At 35.1% G+C, this 21,847-nt stretch overlaps 4 protein-coding genes and 1 non-coding gene across 6 annotated transcripts; 2 read left to right on the plus strand and 3 right to left on the minus strand.

Annotated features, from left to right (window-relative positions):
• Positions 1-165: 165 nt before the first annotated feature.
• On the plus strand, positions 166-1,583 carry LOC111458827 (probable ribose-5-phosphate isomerase 2). Its single transcript, XM_023101650.1, has one exon. It carries the CDS (start codon positions 535-537, stop codon positions 1,360-1,362), a length of 828 nt encoding a protein of 275 aa, XP_022957418.1. The 5' UTR covers positions 166-534; the 3' UTR covers positions 1,363-1,583.
• A 3,569-nt stretch (positions 1,584-5,152) lies between these two features.
• LOC111458797 lies at positions 5,153-8,950 on the plus strand. Its single transcript, XM_023101615.1, has 9 exons — positions 5,153-5,427; positions 5,746-5,930; positions 6,795-6,973; positions 7,062-7,346; positions 7,435-7,493; positions 7,590-7,626; positions 7,712-7,783; positions 7,893-8,214; positions 8,363-8,950. Exons 1-9 carry the CDS (start codon positions 5,316-5,318, stop codon positions 8,792-8,794), a joined length of 1,683 nt encoding a protein of 560 aa, XP_022957383.1. The 5' UTR covers positions 5,153-5,315; the 3' UTR covers positions 8,795-8,950.
• Positions 8,951-9,038: 88 nt separating this feature from the next.
• Positions 9,039-10,346, minus strand: LOC111458798 (putative fasciclin-like arabinogalactan protein 20). The gene has a single exon (XM_023101616.1). It carries the CDS (start codon positions 10,199-10,201, stop codon positions 9,221-9,223), a length of 981 nt encoding a protein of 326 aa, XP_022957384.1. The 5' UTR covers positions 10,202-10,346; the 3' UTR covers positions 9,039-9,220.
• A 117-nt stretch (positions 10,347-10,463) lies between these two features.
• Positions 10,464-15,615, minus strand: LOC111458757 (sulfhydryl oxidase 2-like). 2 transcript variants are annotated; one of them, XM_023101557.1, is made up of 12 exons: positions 15,031-15,615; positions 14,511-14,535; positions 14,325-14,417; positions 13,041-13,222; positions 12,883-12,952; positions 12,714-12,782; positions 12,564-12,637; positions 12,350-12,482; positions 11,948-11,988; positions 11,454-11,600; positions 10,905-11,382; positions 10,464-10,767 (listed from the first exon to the last, which is right to left on the minus strand). In XM_023101557.1, exons 1-11 carry the CDS (start codon positions 15,234-15,236, stop codon positions 10,911-10,913), a joined length of 1,512 nt encoding a protein of 503 aa, XP_022957325.1. In that variant the 5' UTR covers positions 15,237-15,615; the 3' UTR covers positions 10,464-10,767; positions 10,905-10,910. The 2 variants fall into 2 exon arrangements, with proteins under 2 accessions (XP_022957325.1, XP_022957326.1); XM_023101558.1 differs by having other exon boundaries at positions 10,954-11,382; positions 15,031-15,612.
• A 1,232-nt stretch (positions 15,616-16,847) lies between these two features.
• On the minus strand, positions 16,848-16,991 carry LOC111458960. The gene has a single exon (XR_002713220.1). It is a non-coding gene; the product is annotated as a U4 spliceosomal RNA (small nuclear RNA).
• Between the last annotated feature and the right edge of the window lie 4,856 nt (positions 16,992-21,847).

Genomic DNA, 21,847 nt, shown 5'->3' on the forward strand with positions numbered 1-21,847 from the left:
AAAAAAAAAAAAAAAAAAAAAAAAAGAACAGTAGAAAAAAATATTAAATTTTTAAAGTTGTGTTTAGCCCATTATTAAATTTTTAAAAATTCACACAAAAACTTAAAAAGTTAAAAAATGGGGTAAATAATTGTATCTAAGAATTAAATTATATATTTGGAGTTAGATTCCATGGTTTTAACAAATATGAAATTTGATGGGTGATGGAAGCTAAAATCTTTAACAAATCTTGAATGTAGGGACATATGAGGCGTCGGGAACGCAACATCGTCCACCTTTAAAATGGACCTAATTCCTGCACATTTTCCCGAGAAACAAACGGAAAATCACCGAGAAAAATCCATCCATTTTCTTTAATTTTCCTCCGCCGTTGTCGTTTTCACGCAACTGGTCTTTGCCTGACCTGCACCGCTCTTTCACAGACAATTGTTCATTTTTTACGAATCTGGTAAGGCCCATGTGGAACCCCTTTTGATTCTTCGGTGCCCTTACCTTTCTTTCTAATTAAATTTTGAAATCCTTGAATTTGGGGTTATGCCTGCTCCGTATTGTCGACGATTTATCGTGTCGGAGAAATCCGCCATGGAAACCGCCATTGTAGTGCCTTCTTCTACCCCATCTGGGCTTTTAGCACCGCCATTGTCATCGGGGATTTTAACACAAGACGAATTGAAGAAGATCGCTGCGTACAAGGCCGTCGAATATGTCGAATCCGGCATGGTTCTCGGCCTTGGCACCGGCTCCACCGCCAAACACGCCGTCGATCGAATCGGCGAGCTATTACGCCAAGGTAAGCTCAAGAACATCATAGGAATCCCCACTTCCAAAAAAACTCACGAACAAGCCCTCTCGTTAGGAATCCCTCTTTCAGACCTAGATTCTCACCCTGTTCTCGATCTCGCAATAGACGGCGCCGATGAGGTCGATCCCCATCTGAATCTTGTCAAGGGCCGAGGCGGCTCTCTTTTGAGAGAGAAAATGGTGGAGGGTGCTTGCAAGAAGTTCGTCGTGATTGTTGATGAATCGAAATTGGTTAAGTATTTGGGAGGCAGTGGGCTCGCCTTGCCGGTGGAGATTGTCCCCTTTTGTTGGAACTTCACCGCCGTGCGGCTGCAGAATCTCTTCGAAACCCATGGTTGTGTGGCAAAGCTCAGAACCTCCGGTGAAAATGGACAACCATTTGTTACTGATAATCGCAATTACATTGTGGACTTGTATTTCAAGGAAGATATTGGAGATTTGAACGCTGCTAGCGATGAGATTTTGCGGCTTGCCGGTGTCGTCGAGCATGGCATGTTCATCGGTATGGCCACCACATTGATCGTTGCAGGAGAGCTTGGCATTACCATCAAGAACAAGTAGCCATTACCAGGAAGGAAGCTGGAGATATCTTTAATGGCTTCTCAAATGGGTATCCTCTGTTATAACCTTTTGTTTTATGGATTCTGAAAGCATTAACGAAGTGTTCTTGGTTCCTTAGAACCAATTATTTACAGTATTAGGAATTAGGTTTGGCTGAGTTTCTGTCACTTTGAATTGGTTTTGAATCTGTAAAGGGCTTAAACCTGTTGTGTTTTTATGTTTTGAGTCACTTTCGTTAGATTCAAAATTACGAACCATTATTGGTTCGAAATCAATTAAGGTTCGTGTGAAAGCACTTTGAAAGTTTCGATATCCATTTCAACCATATTTGAATCATGTATGTGCGTTTTTATAGCCATGAAACGTGAACTCGAGTAGGGGTGAACACATGTTCGGACTTGAACTCGATGAACTCGGAGTATCATCGACATGGATGAGAATGACGATTTTCAGAGATACAACCTCCCTAAGTTTTTTCTTCGAAGGTTATATGTTATAGATGGGTAAATTTTTCAACCAATTAATAATGAAACCATTCAAACCAACATGAGCCAACATGAGCTGAGCCGAACCGATATGAGCATAGTTGAACTAATTTTATAGCACCTAAGCACGAAAATCAACCCCAATATTTTAGGAGATTTATTAAAAATATTTTAATTCGTCCAATATTTCTGTCTTTTTTTTTTTTCAACTGGTTTTCACACGAAAAAAAAAAACCGATAGACCAGAGGAATCTGCATACTTTTAAGGTGCAATTGGGCCCCAAAGTTGGGCCTGAATGATAAGCTCTGAGAACCAAGATTAGCTATGGGCCCATTTTCTTCTGTATTGAGGCCCAATGTCACTGCATCCTGGCCCATGCCCATTAAATTTATGGTGTTTTCGGCCATGGACCTTTTTCTTTTGATTATTTTTTATTAATGCCCTCCAAAATATGATAATATCAAAACAATCATTATTGTACTAGTTGATAAAAGACCATTCCAATAACTAACATCAACCTAGCTCAATTAATTTAAATATATATTATTTACCGAGAGATCAGATGGTTAAATTTTCTAATTCAAAAAAATTATCGAACTAAGTAAATAATAATAATTTTAGGGTCATATATTAATCAATCAACCAACCAACTTTAGAGCTGCATATTGAATGCAATCATAATTGGATATGTCTTTTTCCGTCCGTAAATCTAGTATTGTCTTAACGGTCGTAACATTCTTCATGTTGCATTGATGGAATTGATGAAAAACAATATCTACGTTATTAAAAAATCCCGACAGTTTAGAACCCGTTGATGACATATATGAATAAATGTATTTGTAAAGTTTTGATCAAATATTGACAAATAATCAAAAAAGGGTTCATAATTCTCCTTTATCCAACGAATTCTTTGACCTTTGCTACAAATACTTTATTTGAATATTAAAATATAATAATTAAATTATAAGATTCTCTCTCATTTCAACCAAATCATATATTTTCTCTCTAATTTTTTTAAGAGAGAAAATATATTTAATTCTAAAACGGAAATATTTGTAGCTTAAATTATAAGATAATAAAAAGGCATTGCACATCACCCAAGTCAAACCACTTTGCTTCTTTTCCTTTACTTACCCTCTAAGAAACCATTTTATTTGCCCTTTCTAATCCCCTTTTACGCTCCCACGTGGCTTGATATAGAGATGCCTACGAGACAAGAGCAGCTACCTCATTCGCCACTAGAGATGTCTACAATACAAAAGTAGCCATCTTGTTCAGGGCAGGCTCTCGCATGATACGATACAGAGATGTATATAGGATAAAAGCAAATACGAGGAGAAATCTCTCTCAACTCCCACTTTCATTCCCTACTCGATAGCCTCACGAGTTAAATGGACCTCTCTAATACGGTATAAAGATTTGAATATCTGACCTTAAATAAATGAGTACATAAACCCTAAATGAATGAGAAAGGTAAAATAATTTAGTTAGAATGAAAGGTTTATTATAAAGTGAAACGTAATGAATCAAATTAATGCAAGCTCAAATAAAGTGAGCATAAATGTTAATTAAAACAAACTAAATAAATAAAGCTAAGCTACAAAACCCTACTGCCACCCTGGCAATCAAGAAAAATAAACCCTTTAGCTTCAATTTTAAGTTTTTTTTTTTTTTTTTTTGCCCTTTTGGGTATTTAACAACATTTTGTAATTATAAAAATGAAATTCAATTTGACAATAAATAAATATATATATTTTTTAATTAATTCCTAAACTTAATTTTAATTAACCATAAAAAAGAATTTAAGGAGACATAAATTTAAGATAATTTATTCTATTATTTATAAGATGCGGTGATGGGAGTATATATCAGGTGTGACGCATGTGCTGTTGCTCCCGTGGGCCCACAATCCATGTAGTATGTGTGTGGCGACGTGTTGGTCATAGGTGGGCCCCCCGTGTACTGTCTCAGTCACGTGCCCGAACCACATCCATCCCACCACATTTTCATTTATTCCTTCTATATTAGATTTCATTTCAACTAAATTTATTTCTTTTTTTCAAATATATATATATATATATATATTTGTTTTAAATAATCATTAAAGTATAGATTTTACACGTGAATAAGATTTATTTTAAATATAATAATTAATAAAAATTATAGAAAATTAATAGATACGTAGCAAGCTTTCATTAAATTTGAGGGATTTTTTTTAAAAAATATAATTATTTTAAATGTTGTGGTTATAACAATAATAATAATAATAACACTTATTTGGATCATCATTGGTGGGGCCCACTTCATCGTACACCACACATCACGTATATCATCACCTTCTGATCCCATCCGGAACTGAATGATTGATATTTCAGTGGGCCCCACGCGGTGGCAAAAAGAAAGTGATTTATCTGATTTGGCGGGTTTATACGGTGAAAGTACTGTTCTGTTAACGTAGATCGCGTTGCAGAGGATCATTTCTCCATGTATTCTGTTTTTGACTTTTTAAGATGTTTTAATTATTTAACTGAATTAATTAATTAATAATGTATTAGTTTCCATTTTTTGACTTATCACGGAAACCGATGAAACCAAAACACCGTTCACACACAAATTCCGTTTAGCCGTCCTGAGTCCGTAACTCGTTAACTCGGAAACTCGGTTTCCCGACTCACCTGCCCGCCTCCTTTTTCCGCCATTCCTCCCAAGCCGCCATTTTGTCATTTTTTGAAGTTTATTGGTTAAATAATAATAATAATATTTATTAAAAAATATAATGATTAAAATAAAACAGAAAATAGTTTTTTTGTTAACGTAATTTATAATTATTATGAGGGTAATTTAGTAACTAATGATTAAAATTAATTAAAATAAAACAGAAAATAGTTTTTTTTTAACGTAATTTATAATTACTAGGAGGGTAATTTGGTAACTTCACAATCATAATGGGGACACGTGTCAAAATAGTGTGGAAAAAATCTTGGAAGAAAAAAGAAAAAGGAGGGAAAAGTGGAAAGGGACAAAATGGAATAAAAGAAGGAAATAAATATTTAGGGATTAGCCCATGCTTTCTTACTTAATTCAATCAGGCACCAGAAGATTCAGCATTTTATTGAATTGAACACAAAATTTTAATTAATTAAAAATTGGCATACCTGATTTTGTTTAATTAATTTTTATACCCGCCTTTTTCGTTTCCCATGATCACCGATTCACTGCCCCACCACCATGTGAGTCCCTTTCCTTCTCTCTTTTCGTTTTTTTTTTTTTTTTTTTAATTTTTATTTTTTCTTTCCACAGAGTTCTATAAATCTCCATTACTTCTCTTGAAGGAATCGTTTTATCTGATTAGAATCGGCCTTCTCTGCCCTTCGTTTTTGTCAGTTTTGAGGCCTTAATGCCTCAAGATATCGGCAAATGAGATAGTTTTGTGTATTTTGCGGTCTCTGTACCGGGATTCTTTGCCGATGAAGGGATTCCCTGCTTCGCTTTTGTTTTTGGTGGGTTTTGCTACTTTTAGTTGGGTTTTGGCTTTGCCTCATGATGTTGTGCGGGAAGATTCTGGGAATTTTATCTTAGGTTTGGACATCCTTCTCTACCGTTTCTAAATTCTTTCCGGATTCGATCGTTTATTATTTATTCATTCTCATTTGGTTGTGATTTTTTTGTTTTTTATGTGAATTTGATTGATGGATTCTGTTTCTTATTTTGATGTATATGACGGAGGGAAATGATCGCTGTTTTATGTTGTGTAATCTGTAATTCTCTTGCGTATTCTATGCGATCACATTGTGCTGAATCTTTATTCCCTGTTTTTGCTTTATCTTTTGTGTGTTCTATGGAGCATTTGTCTCAAAGTATGTTCGTTTGTTTATTAAGTTGGGGTTGGATTTGCAGGGCAAAATAACTTTGGTCCTTGGGAGAACCAGATATTGCAGACTGCTAAGGCCTCAGGATCTTCAAAAAACGATTCTCAAAGCCCTCTTCTATTGGCAGCAAATAGAACGAAGCGTCCAGATATTCGTCATGGGTTTAGGGTGTATGAAGGTGGCTGGGACATTGCCAATCCCAATTACTGGGCTGTAAGCTCTGTTATACCATAATTTATTTTACTAATTTTGTTCTTTTTTATATATATTTTGCCTTGAAATTCTGCTGTTCTAGACAATTTCTTGTGATTTGTTTGTGTATGTATGCTAGCAAGATATCATTTGCGGCGAGAAAATCTTTGGAGACTTGTGGTAGAATTTTAGTCAATACACTTTCCAGTTTACAAGACTACAGAGAGTGATTCTTTAGGAAATGAACTATCATAATCCTGGAGTTTTAGTCACGTCGATCGTACTTTAATTGTTGATGTTAGTTCTCACCTCGGTTGTAGAAGTGAACGAAGAATTCTTATAAGGGTATGGAAATCTCTCCCTAACATACGTGTTTTAAAACTGTGAAGCTGATGGTGATACGTAACGGGCCAAAGCTGACAATATCTGCTAGTGGTGGGGTTGAGCTGTTACAAATGGTATCAGAGCCCGTCATTGGGTAGTGTGCCAGTGAGGATGTTGGCCCCTAAGGGGAGTGGATTGTGAGTTCTCACATCGGTTGGAGAGGGTACCGAAACATTTCTTATAAGGGTGTGGAAACATCTTCCTAGTAGACGTGTTTTAAAACTGTGAGGCTAACAGCTTAGCGGTGAGATTGGGCGGTTATAGTTGATGTTCTGTAATTTATTGTATTGTTAACAATTTAATTAAGGATGTTCTTTTAATTATGCTGTGTGAAGCTCTTGAAAAGGTTTCACATCATGTCTGCTGCGATGGCATGTTTTAGTATAAGGTCCTTCCACTTATTGAGTCTTCCTTGGCATTTGGTATCCTTTTACGATATTCGAAACGATTAATGTTATTCAAACTGAGTACTCATTTCTGTGCATACTAATGTATCTGCAGTCGGTTGGATTTACGGGTGCCACTGGTTTCATTCTTTCCATCCTCTGGTTCATTTCCTTCGGCATTGCTCTTCTTATTCATCGTTTCTGTGGTTGGAAATTAAACCTTAAAGGCGAAGAATCAAAGACTTCACAGTGGATTTGCCTAGCATTACTTGTCGTTTTCACATGTGTCGCCAGGTAATACTTCACACTTACGCCTTGGTGATTGCTTTCATCGTGTTTATGTTACTGATTGTATTATTGCTTTCATCTTTCTATTTCACAGCATTGGGAGCATACTTCTATGTATTGGACAGAATAATTTTTATCATGAAAGTTTGGATACTTTGAAGTATGTCGTAAACCAATCGGACTACATTGTGGACACGCTTAAAAATGTTACAGAATACCTCTCACTTGCGAAGACCATTAGCGTGGCCCAGGTGTTCCTTCCATCTGATGTAATGGACGACATCGATGAGTTAAATGTGGATTTAAATACTGCTGCAGATACAGTGGCTGATAAGATGCGCATAAATTCTCATAAAATAAGAAAATATTTCGCTGCTATGTATGTCTCTTCAACTTCCTCCTTCCTTTCAATCGAGTTTATGTTCTTCTATGATGTCAAAAAGCTAACATAAATCTCGTTAGTGCAGGCGTTCGGCGTTAATTACCATTGCTGTAGTCATGCTTCTTCTGGCGTTAGTTGGTCTTTGTATGTAATTCCCAAACTCGCGAATAATGTTATAGTTTTCATGTTTACTTGACTTGTGCATACTTTTTTACTGACTGGCTAGAATTGTTGTTGCAGTCCTGTCCCTCTTTGGATATCGACATGTAGTCTATATGTAAGTTGTTCGTCGAAATAGTTATTTTACTTTTCGGTTTGATCTATATGTTTGTAGAATAACAGTATGTCGTCGTATTTTGCAGTTTAATGATCAGTGGTTGGCTACTTGTGACAATTACATTTGTTCTTTGTGGATTATTTGTAATTCTCGACAAGTAAGTTGGTTCGTTCGTTTACAGTTCGGCTACTTCGTTTCTTTGAAATTAAAAACGTAGACTGAGTTCATTATTGTCTATTTTCTTCTCTGTTTTTGTTCTTTCTCAGTTCTGTTTCTGATACATGTATGGCAATGGAAGAATGGGTGGATAATCCACAGGCAGAAACAGCTCTTAGCAACATCCTCCCATGTGTTGACCCTAAAACCACAAACCAGACACTGATCCAAAGCAAAAAGATTGTCAATGACATTGTGAGCGTCGCCAATCAGTTCATCTACAACTTCGCCAATGCAAATCCGTCCCCGGGTTCTCCCAACGACCACAACCAATCTGGACCTCCAATGCCAGCTCTCTGTTACCCATATAACTCTCAATTGGAAGAAACGAGATGCGGTGACAACGACGTGACTATTGGAAATGCATCAACTGTAAGATCCATTTTGTGTATTCTGGTTGCATTTTAACTTGGGTTCCCGACATATAGGTGATTATGGTGCCTAACTCAGCTGCTAATCATCAGTGTGTAATAACCCGTGTCTGATATGACAATGACCAGTGATTCGATTACAAATGCAGGTCTGGCAGAAGTTCGTGTGTCAAGTATCAGAACCCGGTAAGTGCACGAGCGTCGGGAGAGTGACACCAGACATCTATTCCCAAATGGTGGCAGCAGTGAACGAGAGTTATGCACTTCAGCATTACACTCCCCCTTTGCTAAGCCTCCAAAATTGCAATTTTGTAAGGGAAACGTTTCACAACATCACCACAGGTTACTGTCCTTATCTACACCAACATCTCAAGATTGTGAATATTGGACTTGCAATGACTTCAGTAGGAACATTGCTCTGTCTATTACTATGGATACTATATGCAAACCACCCCCAAATGGGGGATGTGTCTGCGAAGCTATCCTTTTCTATACAACGCCGAAGAAACGGTACCCAAAACATAAACAATCCCAGTCGAAACGACGAACTCACCACATCAAGCATCAGAGGTGCAGTTTAGAGAAGTAGAGAGAGAAAATAATAGGTAGAGCTATGTACTTATGTAAAGAGTATATAATACCCCCTTTCAAGGGGATGAAACCAAGATGGGGCAAAGCACCATTTTGTGTTCCATTATAGATATCATCACCTCTGGTACATAATCAAACAAACGTTTGATCCATTTATCTTCTACATGCCTTAGATTGAGTTGGGGCCTCAATTTTCTTGTACATTTCAACACATTAATCCATATCAAGTTTTTAAAGTTCTTCAACTCTTATAACACTATCAAGAGATCTACATTGAACCCAGTTCTTGATTATCTGAAACTTTGTAGCAAAATCAACAACTTTCATATTGCAGCTCAGATACAGAAGAAGACCAGAAATGTTCTTGAAATTTACAAGTTGTGAATGGAAGCAAAAGATTTTGTTGGCTTCAGAACTTACCAGTGATCCATTGCCATCCCATGCATTTCTGAATCTGATTCCTCTGCTGAGATTCTCTCTGCCGCAGAAAAAACATCAAGAAGGCCATGGATCACTAGCCACTCGTTCAAATACATGTTAGGGTAGAAGACTGCAACTCCATTGATCCTCAACATGCCGCTTGATTTCGCTATATAAAGTTCGTATCCCTCCGAATATGTAGATAACTCTGTGCCTTCCTCAAGATTCGCTAAATCATTCCACAAGATCCTGCACGGTAAAATCTGACGAAAATATAGAGATGGGTAATCGGTAAAGTTATCAATGCGAGTAGCCAATGCATCATCGGAAGGAGCAAAGATGGTCATCATGGATTGACCATTATTAAACCCTATAATCTGAGATTCAAGAAATAATGCCATTGAAGAATATCCATTAGACCGTAGAGTTTTTATCGCTTCACTAAACGGATTCTTAAACGTCAATGGACCACACCGAAATTTCGCACTCGGACTTGGAGTAAGCGGTGGAACTTGGAATATTAGGTTAAAAAACTTCTCGATACCGAAAACAGCAAGCGAACCGTCATCGTATAACGGCGAGTTACTAATCTTTACTCCGTTTAAAGAAACTTTAGAATCAGATCGGGAAGAGGTTACCGTAAGCGATCGACCAGCCAACATCGTAGGAATCTTGGTGCCCAACGCAAGCGATTTGAGGCTTTCAGGAGATGAGTAGAGCGGCGAGAAGTGGAATTGAAGGAGAGAGAGAGAAGGCTGACCCGATTGAACGAAAGCAGTGTCCGAAGGTGTGAAGATCGTCATTGAATTTGTCTGTGAGAGCAAAGATTCGGCTATAAGCTCAAGCGTAAGAGCCATTGAGACAAAGCCATTGTCGGACAAGATTTCGGCAGCGTTGAGAACAGTTACAGAGGGTAAAGGGGAAGAGAGAGAGAAGAGAGAAAAAAGGATGAGAGAGACGAGGAGTGGGGAAGCCATTGACGGAGACTGTCTAAGCTTCGGAATTTGTTGAACTTAGAATACGAAACAGAAGGACTTGGAACGGTTTTATTTTGGCGCGAAAGGCTCGACACGTGGCGAGTATGGATTCGCGGATGTCAATTCGTTGAAATCGGTCGTTAGAAAGTTCGTCCGGGACGAAAATACCCCTGCCTGGGTCATTTCCACTTTGGGCTCGTTTCCGGCCCAAAACGTTGCAAGCGTGACTGGCCCAAACGGCCCATTAGAAAACTATTATATATATAGAAATTTGCTAAGATTTCTTAATTATCAAAGATTATGATGAATTATACAAGGTCCCATTCCCAAAAGGATGCCTATGTTCTTGTCGAAAACAATCATAACAATCTTTTCAGTCCTACAATAAGCTAGATTACAAAAGTTTCTCGTTTTTTCTCTTCTTTTTCTCTGGAACGGTCGAGCTTAAGCGAAGATCAAGTAAAAGAAATGGCAAATTTAGCTCGATTTGTCTTCAAAAATAAGTTCATGATACAAACCTGTACGGTCACTGTGTGTTGAACCTTATGTCCGAGCTTCTCCTTGGCCTGAAAATGTAAGCAAGGAAGATGAGTTATAAGATGACACAGACAGACATTATTAATGGACTCTCTTTTGGTGTCTTCCAGTTTTAGTTTCTTTCCCTGATTATGCTTTTTTAAGTCTTTTTGAAAGAGCCAATTACCCTCTCCTAATAATCATATTTCTTTAAAGAGTATCGTTGGTGGTAATACTTCCGACTCTTCTGCTGTGAGCGCCAGTAACAAGCGAGCACTCCGAACGCACAGCTTGCTAGAGCAATCGCCAATGCAGCCCCCACCGGCACCGCGACTACATTTGTCGAAGTTGTTGACTCATCGAGAATTCCTTTGGCACCAGCATTCCCAAGGGCACTGTTGCTTTTGTATAGAGAGATGAGTGTTTTACCATAATAGTTGGTCAAGAATGTATGTACTTCATCCTCGTCCCATTCGATCTTCTGGCTGTTGCGAGAACGATAGCAGGACGCGCAAAGTTGCATTGGAGGCCAGATCATCTTTGGAAATTTTGGATCTGCGGTTCCCATGGTTTCTTCTTCTTTCGATAATCTTTCATTGACTTTGTTGTGTGTTCTCCACAACCAGAGGGCAAAGTCACGAGCTTTGTTGAAAGGACTAGACATGCTGAAAAACATAAGGTTTAGTTGAATGGAAAAGGTATTAAATCAAATATCAAATAATTACTCCAAGCTTACCTCGAACACATTTCGTAAAAGTGCTGGCGACATTCCTCGCAAACAAAGAAGGTATGGACGAAATCGCATATAGTTGTGAATGCAAACTGGCTTTCTCCGTCCTCAATTCTCACAGAAAGTGAATGCAGTAGAACCCATAAACCACAACTGCAGAAAGAGATGCAACTAATCACAGGGTGTCGAAGAAGAATTTACAGACACTATCTTGGTATTTTTCTCCAAATTTAGAAATAGTGTAATGCCCTAAGCCCACTGTTAGCGGATACTGTTCTCTTTGGGGGGCTTATCCTCGAGGTTTTTAAAAGCGTCTGCTAAGGCGAGGTTTCCACACCCTTATAAAAGGTGTTTCGTTCTCCTCTCCAACCAATGTGAGATCTCACAAATAGGAACCGAGTGTAAAAGGAATTTCTAAAGACATCCAAACTCCACACAATCGGAACAAACAATTGGGTACTATCTGGCACATCAAATTAAAGCACAAAGATAAAACTTACCTAAACCCCCTCGTATCGTTCTTGCTGCCGCGGCAGAAAATCTGCAAACATGACGTTAAAAGATAATTAGAATAATAGGTGTCATTGTGTGAGTGTATAATACAAGGGAAGAAGGGAGCAAATGATCAGGTAGCCAGTAGTTTTGTCGATTATCGGAAATTAGCAGCCACGTGCAAGTACTCAAGGGTAAGATGGTGAGTGTTGTTGTTAGGAACTATGCAGTTAGCAAAGGAATAGTGTACAGAGAGAAGAATTATTCAGGTCTCCATTATAAACTGATACGTATAATTCATATCATATCAATTCAGCAGATACCAAGTAGTAGGTCAACAAGATATGTCAAAGAAAGCAACATATAATTCCAGAAGTAGTCAGGTTAAATTTTATCATTTGTGTACCCACCCAATATCCACGAGGAACATCTTTTCCACATATCTGAAAGTTCTTAACTGCACCCGCAACCTCTTCTTGTTTCGTATTTGCAGGGCTCAACTCGTCGAAGTTTACAAGTATCTCTGCGCTACCTTTTCGACACCTAAGAAAAGTAACATTTCGACAATGAAACAGGAAAATATCACTTAAGCAAAGACAGGGCGTGTAAAGAATGTATTTTCACCTCATAGAAGGATGATGAACCACCAGAAGTTGAAGAAATTTTATAAGGGGAGCTCGAGTTTCAGACTTGATCATCTGAAAGCATGCATGAAAAAGTTACTGATCATTAATTGCTGGATATTTATATATATGGAATAAAAGAAACTAATACCTTGTGTTCCAAGATAATATCAAAGGCAGTGGATGTCGCCTCCTCAACATCATAGACTGCTCGAGCAATCTATCATCATCAGAAACATTTATATTGTTAACACCACAATGAAAATGATTTCATCTATAATATATGCAAATCAAAGTTTTATCATGATGCCTGAACCAACCTGTCCTGGATCTGATATATTGGATGACAGATGCTCATTTTCAAATTTTTTGTCATCCAAGCCAAATGAGCTGGAAAAGTCAGTTAACTGCTTATTGATTGTTCCAGCTAAGTAAAACTTGATAGTGCAAATTAGGAAGTGATCGAAGTACCTCCTACCTGCCTATTTGCTCATTTATCCAATTTAGTAACTTTTCTGCAGTCCGTCCATTATCGATATTACGTATTTCACTTTTCTCTTGCTTAGGATCCCAACTGCCAGACACAAATTTGGAAGGAGGACCCCAAAAGAGCATAGGATAGTGACCCACCGAAAATTTATCACAGAGATTGGTATTTATCTGTACTGGCAGACAAGGGAAGGACAAGGATTAGTCAACAAGATGCCTTCAGATTTACGTGTTCAAAGCTCGAACAAGGAGGGGCAGCATATATATGCCAAAGACATAACTATCTTTCTTCTTGGACCTCATGCAGCAATGGGTAAGTTGCAATGACCAAAATAAACACAAGATTCACAAAAGTGGAGCCAACATTTCGCACAAAGGATAAGCTGACACCATCCATCAAGATCTCAAATTCATGCATGCTCAAAAAGTAGTAATATGAACCATTTACTCTTGAGAATCCCAAGATGGACACTGCACAGTAATTCATATCATTATTGGTTGACACAATATAAGGGCTTTTTGATATATTTTAAAAATTGGGGCATTTGATAAGATAAGAGAATGTCACAAGCATGATATGATTACGTTTATGAAGCAGTTGTGTGATGATGACCACTGCCATTTTACATCAGGAAACTGACTAGACTTGGTGGTCAAAAGGGAAGGCTAAGACCAGTTGTCTTCTTTGGCCTTTAAGGTTGCCTGGCTGGAAAGAAACAATAGGACTTCTTTTGAAAGTTAGGGAAAGGTCTGGTGCAGTTGCTAGCATAACAATATATTGAAAAAAAAAATCTAACAGAGAAAGAACAAGGCACATCGTTTGATCTTTCGACTAAAAAGAACTCTCACAGAAAGTGTAAATGAAATGTCAAAAAATGCCCAAAACAGTAGTAGGACTTAAAGAAAGTAGACTTCATGAATGGAAAAAGGATATGAAAATCAAAAAGTAATGCAGCCATAAACTAAACTATCGTGAATAATAATTGAAAAACGTCCATACGACAAGAGTTATTTGGTTCCAGAGGGGCAAGAACGCAAAAGCCAAGAGAAAAGAGTAGAGATACAACTCAAACAAGCAAACTTAAAATTCTATATCACTAATACATTGCAGACAGAAGCAACCACTACAAGGTGCAAACGGACAATGCCTCAAAGCAAAAATGAACCAGTGCAAGCTAGCTAAAAATGAAATTTTATAAAATCAAAGAAGCAAGTGGAAAATACTTCAAAGTTTCCTAAGAGTTATGGGATCAATATTGCAGAATCACTATACCTTCAATGCACAGTCCACTCTTGTCATTAACACTTTTCCCGGGTGCACAGCATTGGGTCCGTTGAAAAGCCTAGCAACTTTTTCATAATGGGGCTACAGATTGATGTTCAACCAAAAAGCACAATGAAATTACTTGTAGCTGTAGCTCTTGAACATCAATTTGAGCATATGAAAATGATAACTGACCTTATAGTTTCTGCAAGCAGGGCACCTATAAGAGCGACAATTTGAAAATATCAGAATTGTGTTTGAACAGAAGCGTTGAGATTATATTGAATAATAGATCTTCAACATTCTAAATTGCCATTTAGATTATCTGGAGGAGGAGAAAAGACATATCCTGAGTCATATATCAGGGTCAAATAGTTCATTGGAATAATTTTTTTTTTTTTTCTTTCTGATATGTCAAGAATTCATGGACAGTCGACTCAATCTCTCCAGGTGACAAGCCAGGTCCAAGCAAGAAATTAACGGACTTCCCGATAATCCACAATCCCAGCGAAGAACATTCAGAGACGAAAACGCAATAAAGTTCATATTAAGCAATTCCGGTTACTTCGCAACAAATTTCACTGAGCATTGACTAAAAACTCGGCCATGTTAACATCCAAGAAGCAGAACTCTTCACCATTGACTCAAGTTAAAAGGAAAATCGCCAATACTTTAAATAAAACTAAGAGGTGGAATAAGGAAGAGAATTTCTAACCAGTGAGCAAAGAATTCAACAACCGCAAAGGTAGCTGGAGTATCCCTAAGAACCGCATCGAAATTGGTGGTGTTCAAATCAACTGCATAATCTTCAGAATCCCCGTTCTTATCAGCAACCGCTCTAAGGATCGAACGCGATCCCAACGAAGCTCCCAATCGCAACGCACTCAGACACACAATCAAAACCAAAAGCGTCCGAGACATTGAAATGAACCACCAGCTGCAATAAATGGTTCAACCGCAAAAGTAGATATAATCCTTATAGAATCCAACTGAAAATCAAAACAGGAGTACGATTCCAAGAGAAACTAATTGATTGAACGACGGGACTCGTGGATAGATTGAAGACAGAGAGAGAGAGAGGGATCTGAGAGAAAAAGGACGAATCTGCAGTTGCCGGAGGCGAGGTAGGGCAGTGAAAAAAACCTCCGGCAGTCGGGAAAGGGTTGGGAGGCGAGTAAAATACACGCGCGGGAAAACCGTGGGCTTTACGTCTGGGCGAATGGTCATCTCATCGGCGCCATTTTGCAATGGTTAGAACGGTTTATGGTCCCGTACCGGTCTGTCTCAATTTTTTGCTGTTTGGTTTTTTTTTCTTTTTTCAATTTAATTTCTATTATTTTACGGCCCGTTTTAATATTTAATAACCATTTAAAGTGTCTAAAAGTCAGATAGATTTTCGAAATATAAATAAATTTACAAAAATAAACGAAATATATAGTTATAAAAATTCATTTGAAAATACATTTAAATTTGATTTTCGAAATTATCCCTTCATAATTTATGGTTAAAATATATACAACTTATTTATTTATTTATTTATTTTCTACGCAAATACAATTTCATTTGAAAACAAAAAAAAACATATATTATAATTAAATATCACATACTTAATCCCAACCACTTTGTTAATTTTTAATCTCAACCAACTAATTAATAACTTCCTTTCCTTCTAAAGTACTCTCATCCAACTTTCCTTCGTTTTTAAGTATATAATTCGGTTAATATTTTATTTAGTATTTAGTTAATTTAACAATAATTAGAGAAATTCGAGTCCTTTCGTCATTGTGTATTGTTATTTAATAAAATCGATATTATGGATTAACTTGACGGACGATGAGGATTCCGAACATAATAATGAACTTAAGTTTAATTTGTGATTACCACCTACCTAAGACTTAATATTATACATTTTATTCAGTATCCTAGAGTTGCAGGCAAGTTGGCTTGATCACTCATTTGTGTAATATATATGTCAATTTTCATTGAGTCATAGCTCAATTCCCTCCGCCCGAACATCTTTTTCGGTATCTATATTTCCTTCTCAATTCCGTTAAAGTTATATAGATTCAAACCAATCATTTACGCTTCAAATTTAACTTACATGGTACTCTCGATTCATGTTATTTTACTTTACAATTCATGTTATTTTACTTTACAATTTGTTCAATTACTACTTCATCGAGCTTGCTAATAGGATTGAAATGTTGTGTTAGTATAGAGCTGAAATGTTGTGATTTCGATTGTTAAGAATCTAATTAATTTTGCCCTTTGGAAAATTTTTGTTTTCAGCTAGATTCTTGATGTTTGTCCATCAAGTCATCTTTAGCCAATTTTTGTAAACATTTCAACAGTTCAAGGCTAGAGATAATGCTAGGTAGGCCATTAAATATTAAAAATAATTCAGTAAAATAAAAATAATCATATTATTTTATCTGTTGCTTTACTTCAAATAATATAATTTGCTCTTTTATGAATATAGAAGAACAAATGAATATTAAATGAAAATTTAAAACTGAGAATGGTAGAGATTTACCCCCAAGGGAGCCCTTCCAGAAATTCTCGAAGGCCTGAGCCAAACCCAGGCCTACGAGGGGGTTTGGAAATAGTTTTCAACCAGCAATTGACGCGCCTCGGTTAGAACCTCACTAGCTGCGTCATTGCCCCAAGCGCAAAGATGGTTTGAACAACTAACTCTGCTTCCCTTTTATAGCCCGATTTCATGAGTTGCCCAAGCACGTTTCCGATGTGGGATTCGAAAATGCCAAGCCCAATGGATTTGCCATATTAACCAACCAATACAAATTTTCACTCGAACAGAAAAACAATATATATTTTGGCCCATACGGTTCTTAGCTCAATTATTCAATTACACGGAAGTTTTATGTTGGCCCATTATAAAACATACAAATTTTGTATAAAATAATGTAAGCATATGAAAAGTTTTATATCAATTGAAAAGTTTTGTACAAAATCTCTCTCGCAAACACATTTTAAAAATGTTGGGGGTAGTGCATAAGAGAAAATCGAAAGAAGACAATATCTGCTAGTGATAAATTTGGGCAAACCCCTAGCCACTCACATACAAGCCTCCAATGTTAGTTCATTATGTAATATATGAAAAGTAGAGGATGATAATGATATTTTAAGAAAATTATTATGCCCATGAGTGTATCCATTCATTATGTACACTTTTTACCAACCCAACTTTAAAATAGTGTGCACTTTGTACTTGTTCTGTTGTGCCCCAAAATCTTGTAAACTTTGGAAAAAAAAGTGAAATATTGGCCTATAAAATACCATTTCTTCTGCCCCCTCTACTTTTAATTATTTGGACTTTTGCCCCTTTTCTAATTTCCCCTCTTTTTTTAATATGAGTGATAAGATTCTCTCCTCCTTTCATCCATTTTCTCAACCTACCACAATATTTATTTACTTTTTTTTAACCATTTAATTTTACTGAGTTCGTAAATTGTAATTTAATTTTGATATGATGATCGGATTTTGAATTTTTAGTTTCTATTCAGATGTACGAGCTTCAAGATTTTACTTCTTTCGTTGAAGATATATATCTAAACTAGTTTAAACAGATAAAGTTCTAAAAATCTGACTCAAAGCAGAGCGTTGAAATAAAGTTAAACATGTCCATGTGCGTATTGGAAATCATGTCATGGGGCTGTTGGCTGATCCATCCCACATTGGTTTAAACCCATAAAAATAAAATATTGAACCCTAAACTGAGAGAGTGACACTTGTTTAGCTCAACATGGATGTGGGTAATCTCCCATTTATTTTTTAATACCTTTATATGACACCCCTAATACTTAATTTTGCCCCCACAAATCACCTTTCAACATTCAATCATGGAGGAAGAGAGCTACCAACCCGCATTAGCCCGCCGCTAGCCGTATTTTTTACATTTCTTCTTTACTTTAAGGTAAATATTTCGAGTATGATCCGCTCTCATAGTATATAGTATATAACTTAGGAATGAATTTACTATTATATAATTGATACATAGTTATCAATAGAGTTCGCTATTTTAATGAAACATGTTGAACCTCGACCACTATTAGGAGTGTACATAGGTCGGATTCGATTGGATTGAGATATTTTTTTGGACCAACCCAAACTGAGTTAATAACTTTAACCCCAACCCTCTATTTTCAGGTAGGTCGAAATTTAGATCATGTAGGAGCTTACATGTGCATATAAAATTATAATTTTTATTCGAGAGATAAAAGCATTCATGAGATTGATTGAAATTAAATTTTTTTTTATCTTTTTATAATATTAAAAATAAATATATTGTATTTTAACGAAATATTGTAAACATATATTGAGAATTTGAAATTTGTAAAGATATTTTTGGTTAAATTACAAGTTGTATAAGTATATATATTTATATATATAATCTACTAATTTACACGTCGTATATAGAAAATTTAGGGTTCTATTAATCCTAATTAATATTATTTGGAGATCAATTATTAATTAATTTTTATAAATTGGAAATATTAATTCAAAATTAGTTACATTTTCGCTTAGTGTGTATTTTAGTTTTAAAAAACTTAAATTATTAAAATTAATTATTTTATTTTATTTTTACCGCGCATTGCTAGGGTTTTCTTTTTTGGATTTAATCGTGCTTTTATTTGTCCCGCGGTTGATCATTGTCGTCACAGCACACAAGTATTATAAATAGAAGGTTTATGTTTGAATAAAATCGTCTTTCACACACACACACACACAGCATGGTGCAAAATGGCTTCTGCACGTCTCTCGTCGTTCCGTTCTACGCTCCGTCTCCATGGCGGCGAAGGCCATCAGACCACCGTAGAGCTCCGAGATGCCATGGTGGCGTCGGCGATGAAGGTCCTGGCCGTTATTTGTCTGTGTAATATCGGCGATCTTCTCTTTTGGTTCTTAAACGCAATCTGTTTGTGTGTTCTGCAGCGAACCAGAAGGACATCGTGGAAGCGAACTTGACGGTGTTGAAAGCGAGAATGGAGGATTTGAGGAAGAAAGAGCGGCGGATTCCGCTTCCGAAACGGCTTGGTGGAGTCGAAATCGATAATGGATGGAGGTATCGGTCGACGAGGGACGCGAAGTTGGATCGCAAGGTTGTGAAGAATTTTGCCCTAATTTCAGGGTGCTTGGAGGTGATGAGTACGATTGGCGGTGCAGTTGGGCTTGTTTTTCTTGGTGGATCTCTAGGAATCTGTTTGGTTTCTCTTCTAGTTCGTCATTTTTGGTAATTTTGTGATTTGAGGGCCTTTGTTTTCAAGGTTTTGGATCCAAAAAAGAGCCAACCATTTTATAAATTCACTTTTGGGGCTTCGGGGAGTATTTTAAAGTTTTGCGTGACAAAAGTCTTTTTCAATCGGAAAAAAAATATATATAGATTTTTTATGCAACCCTAAACCCATATAAAAACATCTTTTGTTTTGTTTATTTATTATTATTTGTACGTTTTGTTTTTTTTTTTAATTTTGTATTATTTTTCATCTAATTATAAATGTTTTCGATTTTCTTTTATTCTGAATTCTTTTTTTTTTAATTAAAAAATTCGATTATTTAGGTTTATTATATATAATTCTTATGACTTATTTTATTTTTTTCAATTATTTGTATTTTGGGTATAGTTTTAGGTTTTCTTCGTTATTTATTTTTTATTTTATTTTTTCTCTATAAAAAAAGTTCAATTAAAATAGATGCATTTATGTTGAAAGTAGTAAAATAAATTATTTATATTTAGTTTTTTAAAAAACTTTGGAGTTCTGAATTTTTAAAAAAAAAAAAACTATTTAATGTTTAATTTTTAAAAAATAATTTTGATCTTTATATTATTTTATTTATTAATTTTCAATAAATAGAATAAAGTGGTATTGAATTCTAAAGTTTTACGAGGGTACTCTTTTATTTTGGTACTTATACTTTTAAAACATTTATTTTGATTTTAAATTTAAAATATATAAATTAAAATGAACATTTTAAAATTAGAAAGTAAAGCACGGATTAATCATTTTAAAAAAAGTAATAATAGTTAAGATTAAATAGATTAAAATAAGTATATATATATATCAACCTCAATTACAAATTTAAATTTTTTTTGATGTGACGTAGATCTACCCACACTACAATCTTAAAATTTTATTTAATGGTTATGAAATTTTAATTTAATGTTCAATAAACGTTTAAATTTGGCAGGTTTTCAAAGTTTATGACATATAAGACATAAGGGTGAAAATTAAAAATTAATGATTAAATTTAAAACTTATAATTTATATTATCTTTATAGTAAAAAACGTTCTTTTATATAAGTTATTTCTAATGTATTTATTACAAAGTATATGTTAGGGAAATTATAGATTAAGTTTTCTCCAAAATAAAAGTAAATTCAAAATATATTTGTAAAAAATAAATTTGCAACCTAGTCATTGAATATTTGTGTGTTTATGTATCATTTTGATTCAATTTTATTGGGCTTCATATTCTTTAAATAAATCTTACATTTGTTATCAAAATTAGTTTATTGTTGATTTTTAAAAAAGACGTCCCTTAATAAACTGAAATGCACGAAATATCAAACAAATTGACACGAGCATATTTTGATAGTTTAAAAATTTTCGTTAATTTTTAGAGGTCTCAATTTTAAATCTACAATCATTAAAAAAAATATATACATTTTTAATTATTAATAATAAACGAATATATTTAATAATAAATGAATATATCCTTTTCCAGATTACAGTAACTTAGACAATGCAGTTTTGTTACATAGGACGTAATTAATTATATATTTTAATAATTACTGGATTATCATCCCATAATTATTATATATATATAACAAAATTAGCTAAAATAATAAAATGTCCCTAAAATATTTTATCCAGAAGATACTGGTAAATTTTCAAAATTTTATTACTCAATTCCTTGGGGAGGGATTTTTTTTACTTAATTTTTAAAAAGTGAGTTATCTACTCCATCCGACTAGTTCCGGGTTCGAGTCCCGGGCAACCTATATTAATGATAATATTGAACTAATTTATCATATCGAAATAATATATCAAGTCTAATTCGATTTTGTAATGAATGAAAAGAATTAAAAAAAAAAAATTCTGATTAATCTAGATAATTTATAAATAAAATAATTATACTGTTGAATAACAAGCCCTTAATTTTCTATTTATAGAGAATTCATGTGTTTGGGAGGCCCTAATAATTATAATTTTCTATTTATAGAGAATTCATGTGTTTGGGAGGCCCTAATAATTAATGATTAAATAAATCAAGATTTAGCGAACTTAAAAAATTTCATAATATCTTTCGATTTAAAAAATATATATTAAAAAAATATTTTTATGGTTAATATTAAGTTTAAAAATACTCATAAATTAGCATTATCATCCTTTGCCTCTAGAACAAGTTTTTTTTTTATTATCGATATATAAACAAAAAACTGTCAAATCACAGATAATCTCCAAACTTTTTAATGTTATTTTTGAAAGTTCATGAGTATTTTTAAAACATGA

This window comes from Cucurbita moschata, unplaced genomic scaffold, assembly GCF_002738365.1.
Source record: "Cucurbita moschata cultivar Rifu unplaced genomic scaffold, Cmos_1.0 Cmo_Scf00021, whole genome shotgun sequence".
NCBI lineage: Eukaryota > Viridiplantae > Streptophyta > Magnoliopsida > Cucurbitales > Cucurbitaceae > Cucurbita > Cucurbita moschata.

Excerpts from the sequence above, each read along its gene's own strand:
- LOC111458827 (XM_023101650.1), top strand. The coding sequence starts at position 535 with ATGCCTGCTCCGTATTGTCGACGATTTATCGTGTCGGAGAAATCCGCC.
- LOC111458757 (XM_023101557.1), bottom strand. The coding sequence starts at position 15,236 with ATGTCTCGGACGCTTTTGGTTTTGATTGTGTGTCTGAGTGCGTTGCGA. Across the intron at positions 12,783-12,882 it reads ATATATCAGATCCAGGACAG|ATTGCTCGAGCAGTCTATGA; the intron begins GTTGGTTCAGGC and ends TGATGATGATAG. Across the intron at positions 11,383-11,453 it reads TTTTACGAAATGTGTTCGAG|CATGTCTAGTCCTTTCAACA; the intron begins GTAAGCTTGGAG and ends TATGTTTTTCAG.
- LOC111458797 (XM_023101615.1), top strand. The coding sequence starts at position 5,316 with ATGAAGGGATTCCCTGCTTCGCTTTTGTTTTTGGTGGGTTTTGCTACT. Across the intron at positions 5,428-5,745 it reads TTCTGGGAATTTTATCTTAG|GGCAAAATAACTTTGGTCCT; the intron begins GTTTGGACATCC and ends TTGGATTTGCAG. Across the intron at positions 7,494-7,589 it reads TCTGGCGTTAGTTGGTCTTT|TCCTGTCCCTCTTTGGATAT; the intron begins GTATGTAATTCC and ends TTGTTGTTGCAG.
- LOC111458798 (XM_023101616.1), bottom strand. The coding sequence starts at position 10,201 with ATGGCTTCCCCACTCCTCGTCTCTCTCATCCTTTTTTCTCTCTTCTCT.